Genomic DNA, 11,319 nt, shown 5'->3' with positions numbered 1-11,319 from the left:
CAGTGCCAACATCAGGTAGTAGATGCAGCAGACACAAGGCTGGTGATTTCCGCACACCATTTCAAATTTCTGTGCTCCACTTTTACGCAAACCACTCCTCATGAACTTAGGACTTGGGGTGTGTCATGCGTATATCAAACTTGGTGCAGAGATCATTTCCCCAGAAATAAAGATCCTAATATCCTTGCATTCCTCTTCCTGATCTTTTAGTATTTGTCCCTTTATGATTATAGCCTGCATTTGTTGTTTACTTGCTTCAACTATATTCGCCTTTGAATTACAATAAATAACACAAAAGAGATCAGTTGTCCACCATTCCTGCTCTACCTGAAAATCTATAATGAAAAACATCAAACCAGCGTCCGACCAGAATAAGTTTAAAATGGTAACCATAGTCAAGAGAAGATGAGGCCAGCCCTGCTTATGTGAGAAAACAGCTTCTACATGAAGGGCAGAAACAGAACTCATAAAGGTTGCTCTGATGATTCCAAAATGCAACAGTGCCTATAGAAGACAATGGAAAACTGATTGCGCCAAAAAATAACAAAACTGCAAAATTTCACAGTAATGCAGTGTGATAGCATTAGAATGGCCCTTCCTGAGTCCTGACACATTTTTTTTACATAGCGTCCTTACATAACGCAAAAATGTTGTTCCTAACAGATAAATTGATATTTCAGCAATGAATCCTAAACCATTCACCAATGGCAGGACTCGCATTGAACATGGGGCTCTAAATAACCCAGAACAACTCCTCTGTGGCCAAACTACATATTCATGTTCCAAGGTATCCTCAATAGATAGGACCACCAAGAATAGCATTACGCAGCGTTTCACCAACACACTGTTGTCGTTACCATGCATTCTTACATTTCTCAAAACTCATCAAAGCCATTGAAGTGCTGCAATCAACTAGCAAGTGCCAGTGTGACACATAATCTGTACAGTTGAGGTTCTTCATTGGTTCTCAACATCAACCAAACAAAAGCTGTAAACTAGCCAGATTCCTACATAAGTCCGCAGACTTAACCATCAAGAAGAGTAAAGGGTAGGCTGCAGCAGCACATAATCTTCACACTATTATTCCAAACATTCCAGCTTAATTTTATGATCAATTAGTCACAAACTCACAATACAATTGCAGTACAATCATTAATTGCCTTATCATTAAGATGCCCCTGTAAGGGAAATTCCCAAACATATAGTTTGGACAAACTTATATAATCAAGAACATACACAAAATAGTTGCTCCGTACTCCAAACATCTTCCCAATATCATATAATCAGGACAATCCCAATTTTAATTCTGACAAATGAGCAGATATGATCAGCCTGAAGAGATCTCACCCATTATAAAGTAACATATAATTGCTCTTGATAACAAAATGCCAAAACCACTTTCCTTCAAGAGCTATATTTTTAGAACCTAAACCTCCTTCCTGGTAAGACACACCAAATCAGCACAAGATGGTCTCTTCACTCACCAGTTTAAAAGTTTGTTGATACTATTCACAGCCTCGACTGAAACCACAAAAGGTGAGAGCTAGTAAAGAGGAATGCAGAGCAAGCTAGATTGCCTCAAGGATCTCTCCAAAAACCTTTGAAAACATCCAATACTGCTAAAATTCTAGTATCAAAAGGTTCCTGAAAGGCTTCAAAAAAGGATTGCCTCCAAAAGGCAACACCCAAATAACTGATAAAGTCTGGATTTCACACCACGGTAAAGCAGCAAACTCCAGAATAGCTAGGCCACATTCAGAATAGTTTATCTTTAACCCTGAAATCAACTTGATGATCTGCAAAATTGTGAGCACCCTCTTAATAAAATATCAATCTCTGAGCTAAAACAAAATAATATCACTGAAAATGGGACACCTGGACTTCTTCTCCACACTCAAAAATCCTCCAATAGTCCTTAAGACACTCCCTACTAAACAACTTATCCAGCAATTCAGCTACAATGACAAAAAGAAAAAGACAGTACATTCCCCTGCCACAGCCCCTGTCCAGTGTTTAAAAAAGCGCGCCTTGGCGAGTTGGCGCTGAGGCGCAAGGCAAAATGGGGTAAGCGCTTAACTTGGTCTGGGCGAGGCGCATTTGGTTAGGCGCAGGTTAGGCGCACCTGAAGCAAATTTCTGCCAATATTTTAACTGCTCGCCTCAGTGCGCCTCACTTCAAAGAGGCGCATTGAGGCGCGCCTTAGGCGCACCTAGGCGCTGCATAACCCTTCTAGCCTCAGTGCGCCTTGAGCTTTTTTATACATTGCCCCTGTCATGAGAAAACCACTGCCCGGGTGGCAGGTGCACCACTCACCTACCCTAAAAAGAAATCCTGAGGCAAGTAACCTCTGATCCATCATCCCCATCAATCTCCGTATGCTATCCTACCTAACCACAAGGATCTAACAAATGCTGTAAAGCAGCCTCCCAGTCTCCCACAATGGAATAGAGTGCAAAAATTTGCCACAAATTTAGAAGCAACTGAAAGTAACACTCAAATTTAAGGGGATGTCAAATCTTTTAAGATAATAGGATCTACCATCCGGAGGCAGAAGATGTGGTCCTCCAAGCCCTTAACTACGACTAACAAACACCATTAGCCATAATTCACAAGGGAGTAAAAAGCCTTAAACATGATTACGACTATAGCATACAAGTGTGGCGAGAAGATAAATCCAGCCACTCAAAGTTGATAAACTCCAAATAAAATCGGAAAATTTTTGTGAGCTACTTAACACTATTTATTGAAGCAACTACCATATATGTTTGTTTTTATAAACAAACTACCTAATATTAACTTTTTATTAATTTTTGGCAATAAGAAAAGACAGTATTGCTTCAAAATTCCCCCTAAGTACACACATTTTGCCCCCAATCACATCCAATTGACAAACCCCAATGTTAATTCTAATCCCTTAAATTGAAAATTTAAAGTGTGAATTTAATCCTTTTCTTTTGCATGGGATGAGGTGTTTTGGCCTTCTTTGAAGATGCACTTTAAATCCTTCCTTTACCCTTGTAATTAAGCATGTGACGAGTATGAGTATGAGAAGAGATATAATCAAAATTCATTCGTTGTCATGTAAACCAAATGAAAGAAAAAGTCAAATGTTAGAAGTGGACCCATAGACAAATAATTGGACAGAAACCATCATAGGGTAGTGCCACGACCCAAAATAAACACTTCCTCCATTGTTTTAAGTTTCATCACTTTGCAAGTTGCGGAATCCTAGGCAATTTTTGGAGATGAGAGAGATAGAGAGAATAAAAAATGAACCCATGGGAAAGGAAAGAGATACAGAGAGTTTATTAGCTAAAAAGGAAAGGAATGCAACTAATTTGAAACTTCTGTTTTAGGAAAATGATGCAACTACAAAGAAGCGGAGGAAGTAATACGGCAACTATGTCAATTAGTTGTTCACAAATTTTCCATATTCCACTACTTTGGAAGTGAGAGTCTTTGGTCAAAATATACATTATTTTCTCTTGACTTTCCTTTTGGGGTTATCAAAAAGAATCTTACGGATGTGGTAGAGAAACCACCTTGAACCTCACGCTTCCATTTGTAACTACACTTTCATGTGTTTCTTTGTGGCTTATGAAAAACTACATTTTGATGTCATCACCAATTCAGCACACTTTGGATTGATCTATATTTCTGTTCATGAGCTGCATTATTACGTATGATACTTGATGGCAAGCATACAATGTTCAAATTGGAAAATTAAATTATATATTGATGTGAGACAATAAAAGCACCAAACAGTTCCAACCATTTGGCACTTGTACTAGAGATTTAGAAATTCATCCAGAGAACATTCTACTGAAATAACCCCTCGAATATACTACTTCAACTTGACATCTAGGAATATCAACACTTCTTCAGACTAGGAAAGGAAATTGAGTAATAAAATATCTCAGCTTTATATAGCTACTCTACCTACATTACACTTATTCTACTAAAGAAATTCTATTCAGAAAGTAGCTTACACAACTCCATTTATATATAGGTCTTACTGAAAAGATCACATTATTTTCCTAAATCCTAATGCAAATATTTATATCCTGTTTGAAAGCATAATCATAAAATCTACATCCATTTGTATTATTTTATGTAAAGATTAACAGGTATAATCATCAGTGGTCTTCACATTTTAATCCCATCTATTGTTTAAACCAAATTATTCAGCGATATGTGACTTGTAGAACTGGTAAAAGATTTTCAAATTCTAAGCCTCTTCCTCTGCTTTCCTTCATTCTCCTCTCCTCCCCACCTGACCATCCTTAACCCACCGCATCAGATCGCCCCACTAGCCCAATGCACATCCTGCCCCTCCCACTTTCACCAGCCTGCTGCACCAACTGACCCACCAACCTAACCAGCCCACCCTGTCCACCTCCATAACTCACACCCTAGACACCTCAATAACTATCAACCTCCCAACCGCCATCAATGTCGTCATCCAACCAACACCACCCTAAAAGCCCCATCAAGATCGCCCTGAACACCACCACCCATTCTACTTCCAAGCACCCCCGCCCCCCAAAGCCACCATAACCACCTTGAAATCAACCTACCCACCCCAACATCAAACACACTCATTAAGCAATTAACTCACACCATAAAACTACCTTGCCCACCTTATAAATCATCTAGTCGACCCCAAAAACAGCCCCACATGACAGAAATCCATCCAGCTCCCAGATGGGACAAACCTAACAGAGAATTGTAGGGTGATAGTAAGTTGTCGGTGGCAATGGAGGGGACAGTAAGGTTATTCAACAATTGAGAATAAATGAGAAGAACTCCCATAGTTGAGATTATTCATATTAATTTTTCTTATTTAAAAAACAAAAATTAAATTGCATATAGCAAGAGAGGATTATCAAATTTGGTTCATGTTAGCCGACCCCACTTTTGGGATTAAGGCTTTGATTGATTGATTGATTGATTGATAGCAAGAGAGGATTGTAAGGATTTACAAGGCTCAATTAAATTTGACATAGAAGGTAAAATATCCTATCCTATGAACATAGAAAAAAATTCGCTACTTAACGAAATCAACTAAAATATAGCTCTCGCAACAGCACAAATATACTAAAGAGCACAAAAAATGCCAACAGCAAAACTTAAGTCATTATGTAGAGTCATACGGCATACAGATTCAATTAAAAGACTCATAATATCCATAAATGCAATCTAAGGATCTCAATTCCTGTCATTTAAAGTTTAACTCTCAAAAAAACAAGGAGGCCAAAAAAGTTGCCAAAAGAGCTTACAAGAACTTTTCACATATAAGATAGCCTCAAGAACGTGATCGTGCTACAAATTCTTCTAACTTTCCCCATACTTCAAGAGCTGCTGCCCTATCCTGATGTCGTTTATTTTTGCTTATCTGTATCAATAAATTTAAATCTTTGTGAGATTAGAAATGATACACTAGTATCGAGTCTATTGACCCACCAACAAGAATATGAACATAAACATATGCATATGGAAGGAACCAAAGGCAAGGTCCAACTTACCGAGATTATTTTTACATTCCATTGTTTCACAACCTTTGCAGATTCTATACTATCATCCTCAAATCGCATGTAGAAACCTATGACTGTCAAATACACAGTCAAAATTAGGCCAGAAATAAAAACTGATCCAATGCCCAAGCAATAATATTAAAATAACTACAGATAACCGACTCTAACTTGTTACTCCAAACTAAACAGTGGAAGCTGTCAAACTTAAATGCTTTAGTGTTAAACATTGTATTAATGCAATGATTTGATCTGAAAGCTTGAAATCATATTTTGACTCTTTTAACAATTCAGTTGCATCCCTGCGCTGAAATGTAAACAAGAAAAAACAACATTTTTTTTATTTTTTGACAAGAAAAAAAAAACATTTTAGATATGAAGAGTTTCAATAAAAAAGCAAGAATTAACCATTTTAAAAAACCTTTCAAATTCATCAACATTGCCAAGGGCTGCAGTACTAGAGCTTTCCCAACCCGAGTTCTCTCAGAAATCATCATTATTAATCTAAACTCTTAATGAAAACATCACTGAGCAATTACACCAAATTGAAAATAAATTTGCCAATGTTCTTCCCCTAAAATCCTCAATAGTTAAAATCTTATTAAGTTACCATTTAGCTTAAGTTTCTAAACCTACACTTTCAACATAAAAACTTAGATCCTACACAATAAGTCCCACATGTGTCTCAATACATACCACACCAACCCCAGTATTTAATCAAACTACTTTGAGCGAAAACCAAAACATTACCAAGGTTGTATTACTACAGCTTATCCAAACCTATTTCTCTTAGATATCATCATTATTACTCTTAACTCTTACAGGAAAAATCTCTGAGCAATCACACCAAATTGACATGGAATCAGTCAATGTTCTTCCCCTCAGCATTTAAAATGTTACCAACTTTCCAATAGCTTAATTCTATACATTCAACCTAAGCTCGTATCCTACAGTCCAACACAATAAGTCCCACATGTGTCTCAATATATACCGCGGTATTTGATCAAATGATTCCAAGAGGAAACCAAAGTATAAGGTTCTAGTAGAGCTTTTCAAAAAAAATCTTACAACGTAAACGTAGTATTTCTACTTACACAACAAAGTAATGCAAACATAACAAACAATTGTGTGACACATATATCAGCATCAAATAACCATATGAAACAAGCTACAACAGCTACAAAGTCAATCCACAACACTTCAGAAAACAATGTGATCATCAGAAAATCAGATCAAAGTTTTGGCAGCTTACTCTTATTAAATATCTCAACATGGTCTTTGAAGGGCCAATCTTTAAACTGCCATTCTTTCCCAAGCACAAAAACCGCCACAACACGGTCCCAATCATCGGCCTTCAAGGTCGAGGGTTTATCCCTAACCTCATAAGCAGTCATGACCTTATCCTTATCCCTACTAAACTTCTTCTGAACCGTGACACATTCCGGCTTCGGCCCCTTCATCTGCTTCATCTTAACATCGGTAGGTATAAAAACACCATCCTCCAAAAACTCCTTCACATTATAAATAGTAATCAAAGTAGTAGAAGCACTAGGCACCAAAATAATAGGCACCCCTTCCCCAATCTTTCCCCCACCTTTAAGCATCTTCGCTTTTGGCCCCGAATGAAACCCTTCATCCTTCTCCCCACCTAAAGGCCGCCCTTTATTCCCACCCACATTCGCCTCCTTCCTCTGCTGCGGCTTCTCCTGCTCCCTCCTCAACGCCCCAACATATATACCATAAAAATCGCGGTTACGAACCTGCAACACAGCGTTTCGATCCCGAAGCGGCTTCTCACTCGCCCTTATCAACCCCATCAAATCAACCCCCTCACCACCACCCCCACCCCCCTCCTCCGAAACCCTAATTTCAGAATCATCCTCAATTCCCAAATTACTCACCCCATTGTTGTTCGGAATCGAATTAAAGAACTGGGGATCATCGGGCCGATACTCCTCAACATCGGTCGGATTCGGCAGAACAAACTGAATAGCTTCAGACGACGAAACCCGGCCTTCAAGATAATCAAGGAGAGGCTTCCGATCGACGTAGGTGACAGGAGGAATCCCTTGATTGGTGGAATTTTTGATGTACTCAGGTTGCTTGATATGGCGATTTTTGATGAAGAAAACTAGGGTTTCGAGAGTGTAGAGATTACCTTGCTTAGAACGATAAGCAGTTTCGGATTTACAGGGAAAAGAGTAGTGAGTTGAGAATCGGAATTCGTCTCCGACTCGGAGGATTTTGTCTAGGTCGCCTCGAATGGTGTAATCTCGCAGCGCTGACAGAGGATCCATGGAAGACTGCGAGAAAGAGAGAGAGGTGGTAGTGAAGTGGAGGGAATTTGAAGTTGAAGGTGAGACTATTTAAGAAAAGCCTTGTTAATATCTAATATAGTCGGTTAAGTCCCGTGTCATGCACGGTTATAATTAAACTATACAACAAAAATTATAAAGAATGGTTTTTATTTATTTTTTTTATTTTTTATTTTTATTTTTGAGGAGAATGAAGAATGGTCGTTAATTTAACAATTTATTCAAAAAAAATATTTGTCACAAAATAACTTGAATTTTAATTTATACCAAATGCGTAAAGGTTAGTACCCGTATATGAACTCAGATACATTTGTCCTTTATATTTTTGTTGCCACACTTTGACCGGCATTAAATGAAAATTTAGTTGATTTATATTACTTTAGGATAATTAGTATTCCATAATCAACTTTTTTAAAATGTATTTATAGTGAGTAGTAGCGGTTTTTATTTTGATTTTAATAATCACATTGCATAACGATTAATGTTGGAGCTTGGAGGAAAAAATTGATACTCCTTAATATTATAATAATAATCTTGGACAATGATATATTTAATACCTTATTTTTAATCTATGTTTGTATACTTGTAACTAAAAGATTAAAGTATATAGAATATATGTTAAAAAAAAAAAATATTAATTGGTATGATTGGATTAGATATGTTGTCAAAATAGAAATAAGTATTATTGTAGCTTATAAAATGGAAGTCATTTAAATTTGGTAAAAAAAAAAAAAAAAAAAAAAAAAGGAAAGTGCAAAAAGGAGGAAAAATTATTAATGACATTGAGTTTTTTTTTTCCAACTTTTATTCATATCACTTTAATTCTTGAATGGAGCAATTCTAAGCATTCTAATTTTTTTTTTTTTTTTTTTTTTGATAATTTCTTCTCTAACTTCCACTATTTTTTTGGAGGAAAATAACTACCTTAGGGCTTGTTTGGCATCAATTTTTGTTTTTAGTTTTCTGTTTTTTTGAAAACCAAAAACCAAAAACAGGAAACAACAAAAAGGTGTTTCCACTTTTCTGTTGTCAGTTTTCAAAATTATCATAATTTTAATAAGTTTATATAATTTTTGATTCATTATGGGACACATATCATATACTTTTATAAAACAAAAAACCAAAAAACAGAAAACCATAGCAATGCCAAACAAACCCTTATTTTTTTATTTTTTATTTTTTATTTTTTTTTTTGTCAATAACTTTTAATTCTCTAAATTTTAGATATAAAAATAAATAAATAATTCACTTTCACTTTTACTATTTTACAATACAATATATATCTCCACATATAATTCACTGTAGCACTCAAAATCCCCAACATTTCACTTTTTTTTAAACTCTACGTACTAAAATTTCACTTTGTTTTACGACTATTTTTTTGGTACATAGTATAATATATGTCATGCATTACCACGAGTATACAGTTTCGTTATCAACCATTCACTATAGTACTATAAATCCTCAAGCCTTCAATTACATGCATTTTTTTAGGGACTACCCTCCAAACGTTTTCCGTTTCTTTAATCATCAAAAGCAAAAAAAAAAAAATGTACAACACGTTTTTGTGGAACTGGCCTCAGCGAATAACTACTTGCAACAGAACAAAGTATGTAACTCCTAGAGCAAGACACTAACTCATATGACACTAACCAAGTAACACGAGTAACCCCTATAACACTGAATGGGTAACCTCTATAACTTTGAAAAGGTTAACTTCAAAATAGCATTGCGTGACCACCGACATAAAAGAGTAAGACCCTGTTTTTTTATCTTCTAAGCAATTAAAGCATAGAATATCATATTTCAGTATAGCACAACAGGTGTCATCACATTATTAATACGATTATTAATAAAGCTAATTAGGATTCAACAGAACCGACCAATCCAAAACCGACCATTACAGCTCAAGTCTAAATTACAACATCAAAATCAACTTTTTATATTTTAAATATATTTTTTCTTATATATCCCGTGCATTTTGCACGGGTACACTCTAGTGCCATATAAATGAGAAGCGTTTATATGGGGGTATGCAAGACATTTCGCCCACTTTAGTGAGGGTAAAAAAGTCCAGCACAAAAAGTCGTCTAACTGGAGGCTAACGACGTTAACTTGGACGGATAGTTCGAAAAACAGTGTTGGATGTTAACCCGTTCCGTTAACAATAACACCGTTTTTGCCATTTTGTAAATTTAACAATATCATTTCGACTTGGTTGTTCGTGAATACTGGGGAAGCTCGTGAGTTGAAGTGGGCGACTACTGCGGTGGTACTAGGCGTCTTGGTTACTTGGTTGTTTTGAAGTGGGCGACTACTGCGGTGGTACTGATTCAATTAACCAATTGAAAGATCCGGCTGTAGGATGCAAGCAATCTACTGCTAGGGTTGTACAAGGTGAGGTTTGCATCGATGTTGTTTAGCTCGATTCTAGGTTAGTGTTGTACATTTGAATTGAAGTGTTAGTTAGATTGGTAATTGTAAATTAGGGTTCAGTTTATGAATTGTGTCATGAATCGGGCATGAATTGGGCTTTCTAATTATGAATTGTTTTGTACATATGAATTGAATTTCTAGTTAGTCTGGCAATTGTGAATTGAATTGAGGTAATTGATGAAATTTGACATTGACTATTAAGTTGAATTGAATTGAGGTAATTGATGAAATTTGACATTGAATTGAAATGAATTGATATGAGCTTATTGATGAAATTTGACATTAAATTGAAATGAATTGATTTGAGCTTATTGATGAAATTTGACATTGAATTGAAATGAATTGATTTGAGCTTATTGTCAAATTGTAGTAACTGTTAATTGATGGAAATTTCACATTGAATTGAAATGGTTAGTTAGATTGATAACTAACAATTAAACTAACAATTACTAGAGGCAACCATTGTGTTAATAAATGGAGGGAGGGTTCAGGAAGCGCAAAATGTGTAGCAGTCTGAATAATGAAAAGGTATAGTTTATCTAGAACCTCATACATGGAGTAGACAGTTTCCCCCCACAGTTTGTTTAGCTAATGTCAAATTAATTTTCATTTTAGGATGGAATAGGAGCAGGACGTACCATGAAGAAGCTTTCTCCAGAGGTATTCAAGGTAATAAATAGTTTTTCTTTGTTGATTAGAACATAATATAATAATGGGGCTTATGCAGTGGCTTGATCTTGTAGGATGATTCCTTAACAGTCGGTGGTCGAGTGAAAGGAGAAAGTGAAGTGTTGCAAAGACATGTGAAGGAAACTTGTAGGGTAAGTCCTTAATTGCATATTTCTAGTTGTAGTATTTTGGATGGAGGGGTGAGTTGTACATTTATACTTGTTGCTTGTTATGTTTAACTGTTACAGCCAGCTAATACAAGTTGTCGCGTAGAGTCGTTTGGTAGGATATGCCAAAAGTTTGACTAGCAAAGGAAGGGGTGGGTTTGTGAAATGGGGTTTGATGGTCTGTTAAAAATAGGAGAAATT

At 36.2% G+C, this 11,319-nt stretch overlaps 1 protein-coding gene across 2 annotated transcripts; it reads right to left on the bottom strand.

Moving 5' to 3' along the window:
* Positions 1-541: 541 nt before the first annotated feature.
* Positions 542-7,904, bottom strand: LOC145632057 (protein CDC73 homolog). 2 transcript variants are annotated; one of them, XM_081684328.1, is made up of 4 exons: positions 6,784-7,904; positions 5,526-5,608; positions 5,280-5,395; positions 542-1,796 (listed from the first exon to the last, which is right to left on the bottom strand). In XM_081684328.1, the coding sequence occupies exons 1-3, from the start codon at positions 7,826-7,828 to the stop codon at positions 5,306-5,308; spliced, it is 1,218 nt and encodes a 405-aa protein (XP_081540454.1). In that variant the 5' UTR covers positions 7,829-7,904; the 3' UTR covers positions 542-1,796; positions 5,280-5,305. The 2 variants fall into 2 exon arrangements, with proteins under 2 accessions (XP_081540454.1, XP_081540453.1); XM_081684327.1 differs by lacking the exon at positions 542-1,796 and having other exon boundaries at positions 5,164-5,395; positions 6,784-7,903.
* Positions 7,905-11,319: the final 3,415 nt, after the last annotated feature.

This window comes from Chenopodium album, chromosome 5 (assembly GCF_948465745.1).
Source record: "Chenopodium album chromosome 5, dcCheAlbu1.1, whole genome shotgun sequence".
Lineage (NCBI taxonomy): Eukaryota > Viridiplantae > Streptophyta > Magnoliopsida > Caryophyllales > Amaranthaceae > Chenopodium > Chenopodium album.
Note: the sequence above shows the minus strand (reverse complement) of the source record. Positions and strands in the feature narration are given on the sequence as shown.

Coding starts and splice junctions, on each gene's coding strand:
- LOC145632057 (XM_081684328.1), bottom strand. CDS start 7,828: ATGGATCCTCTGTCAGCGCTGCGAGATTACACCATTCGAGGCGACCTA. Junction 5,609..6,783: donor TGTTGAGATATTTAATAAGA/GTAAGCTGCCAA, acceptor TGTATTTGACAG/TCATAGGTTTCTACATGCGA. Junction 5,396..5,525: donor GGAATGTAAAAATAATCTCG/GTAAGTTGGACC, acceptor TTATTGATACAG/ATAAGCAAAAATAAACGACA.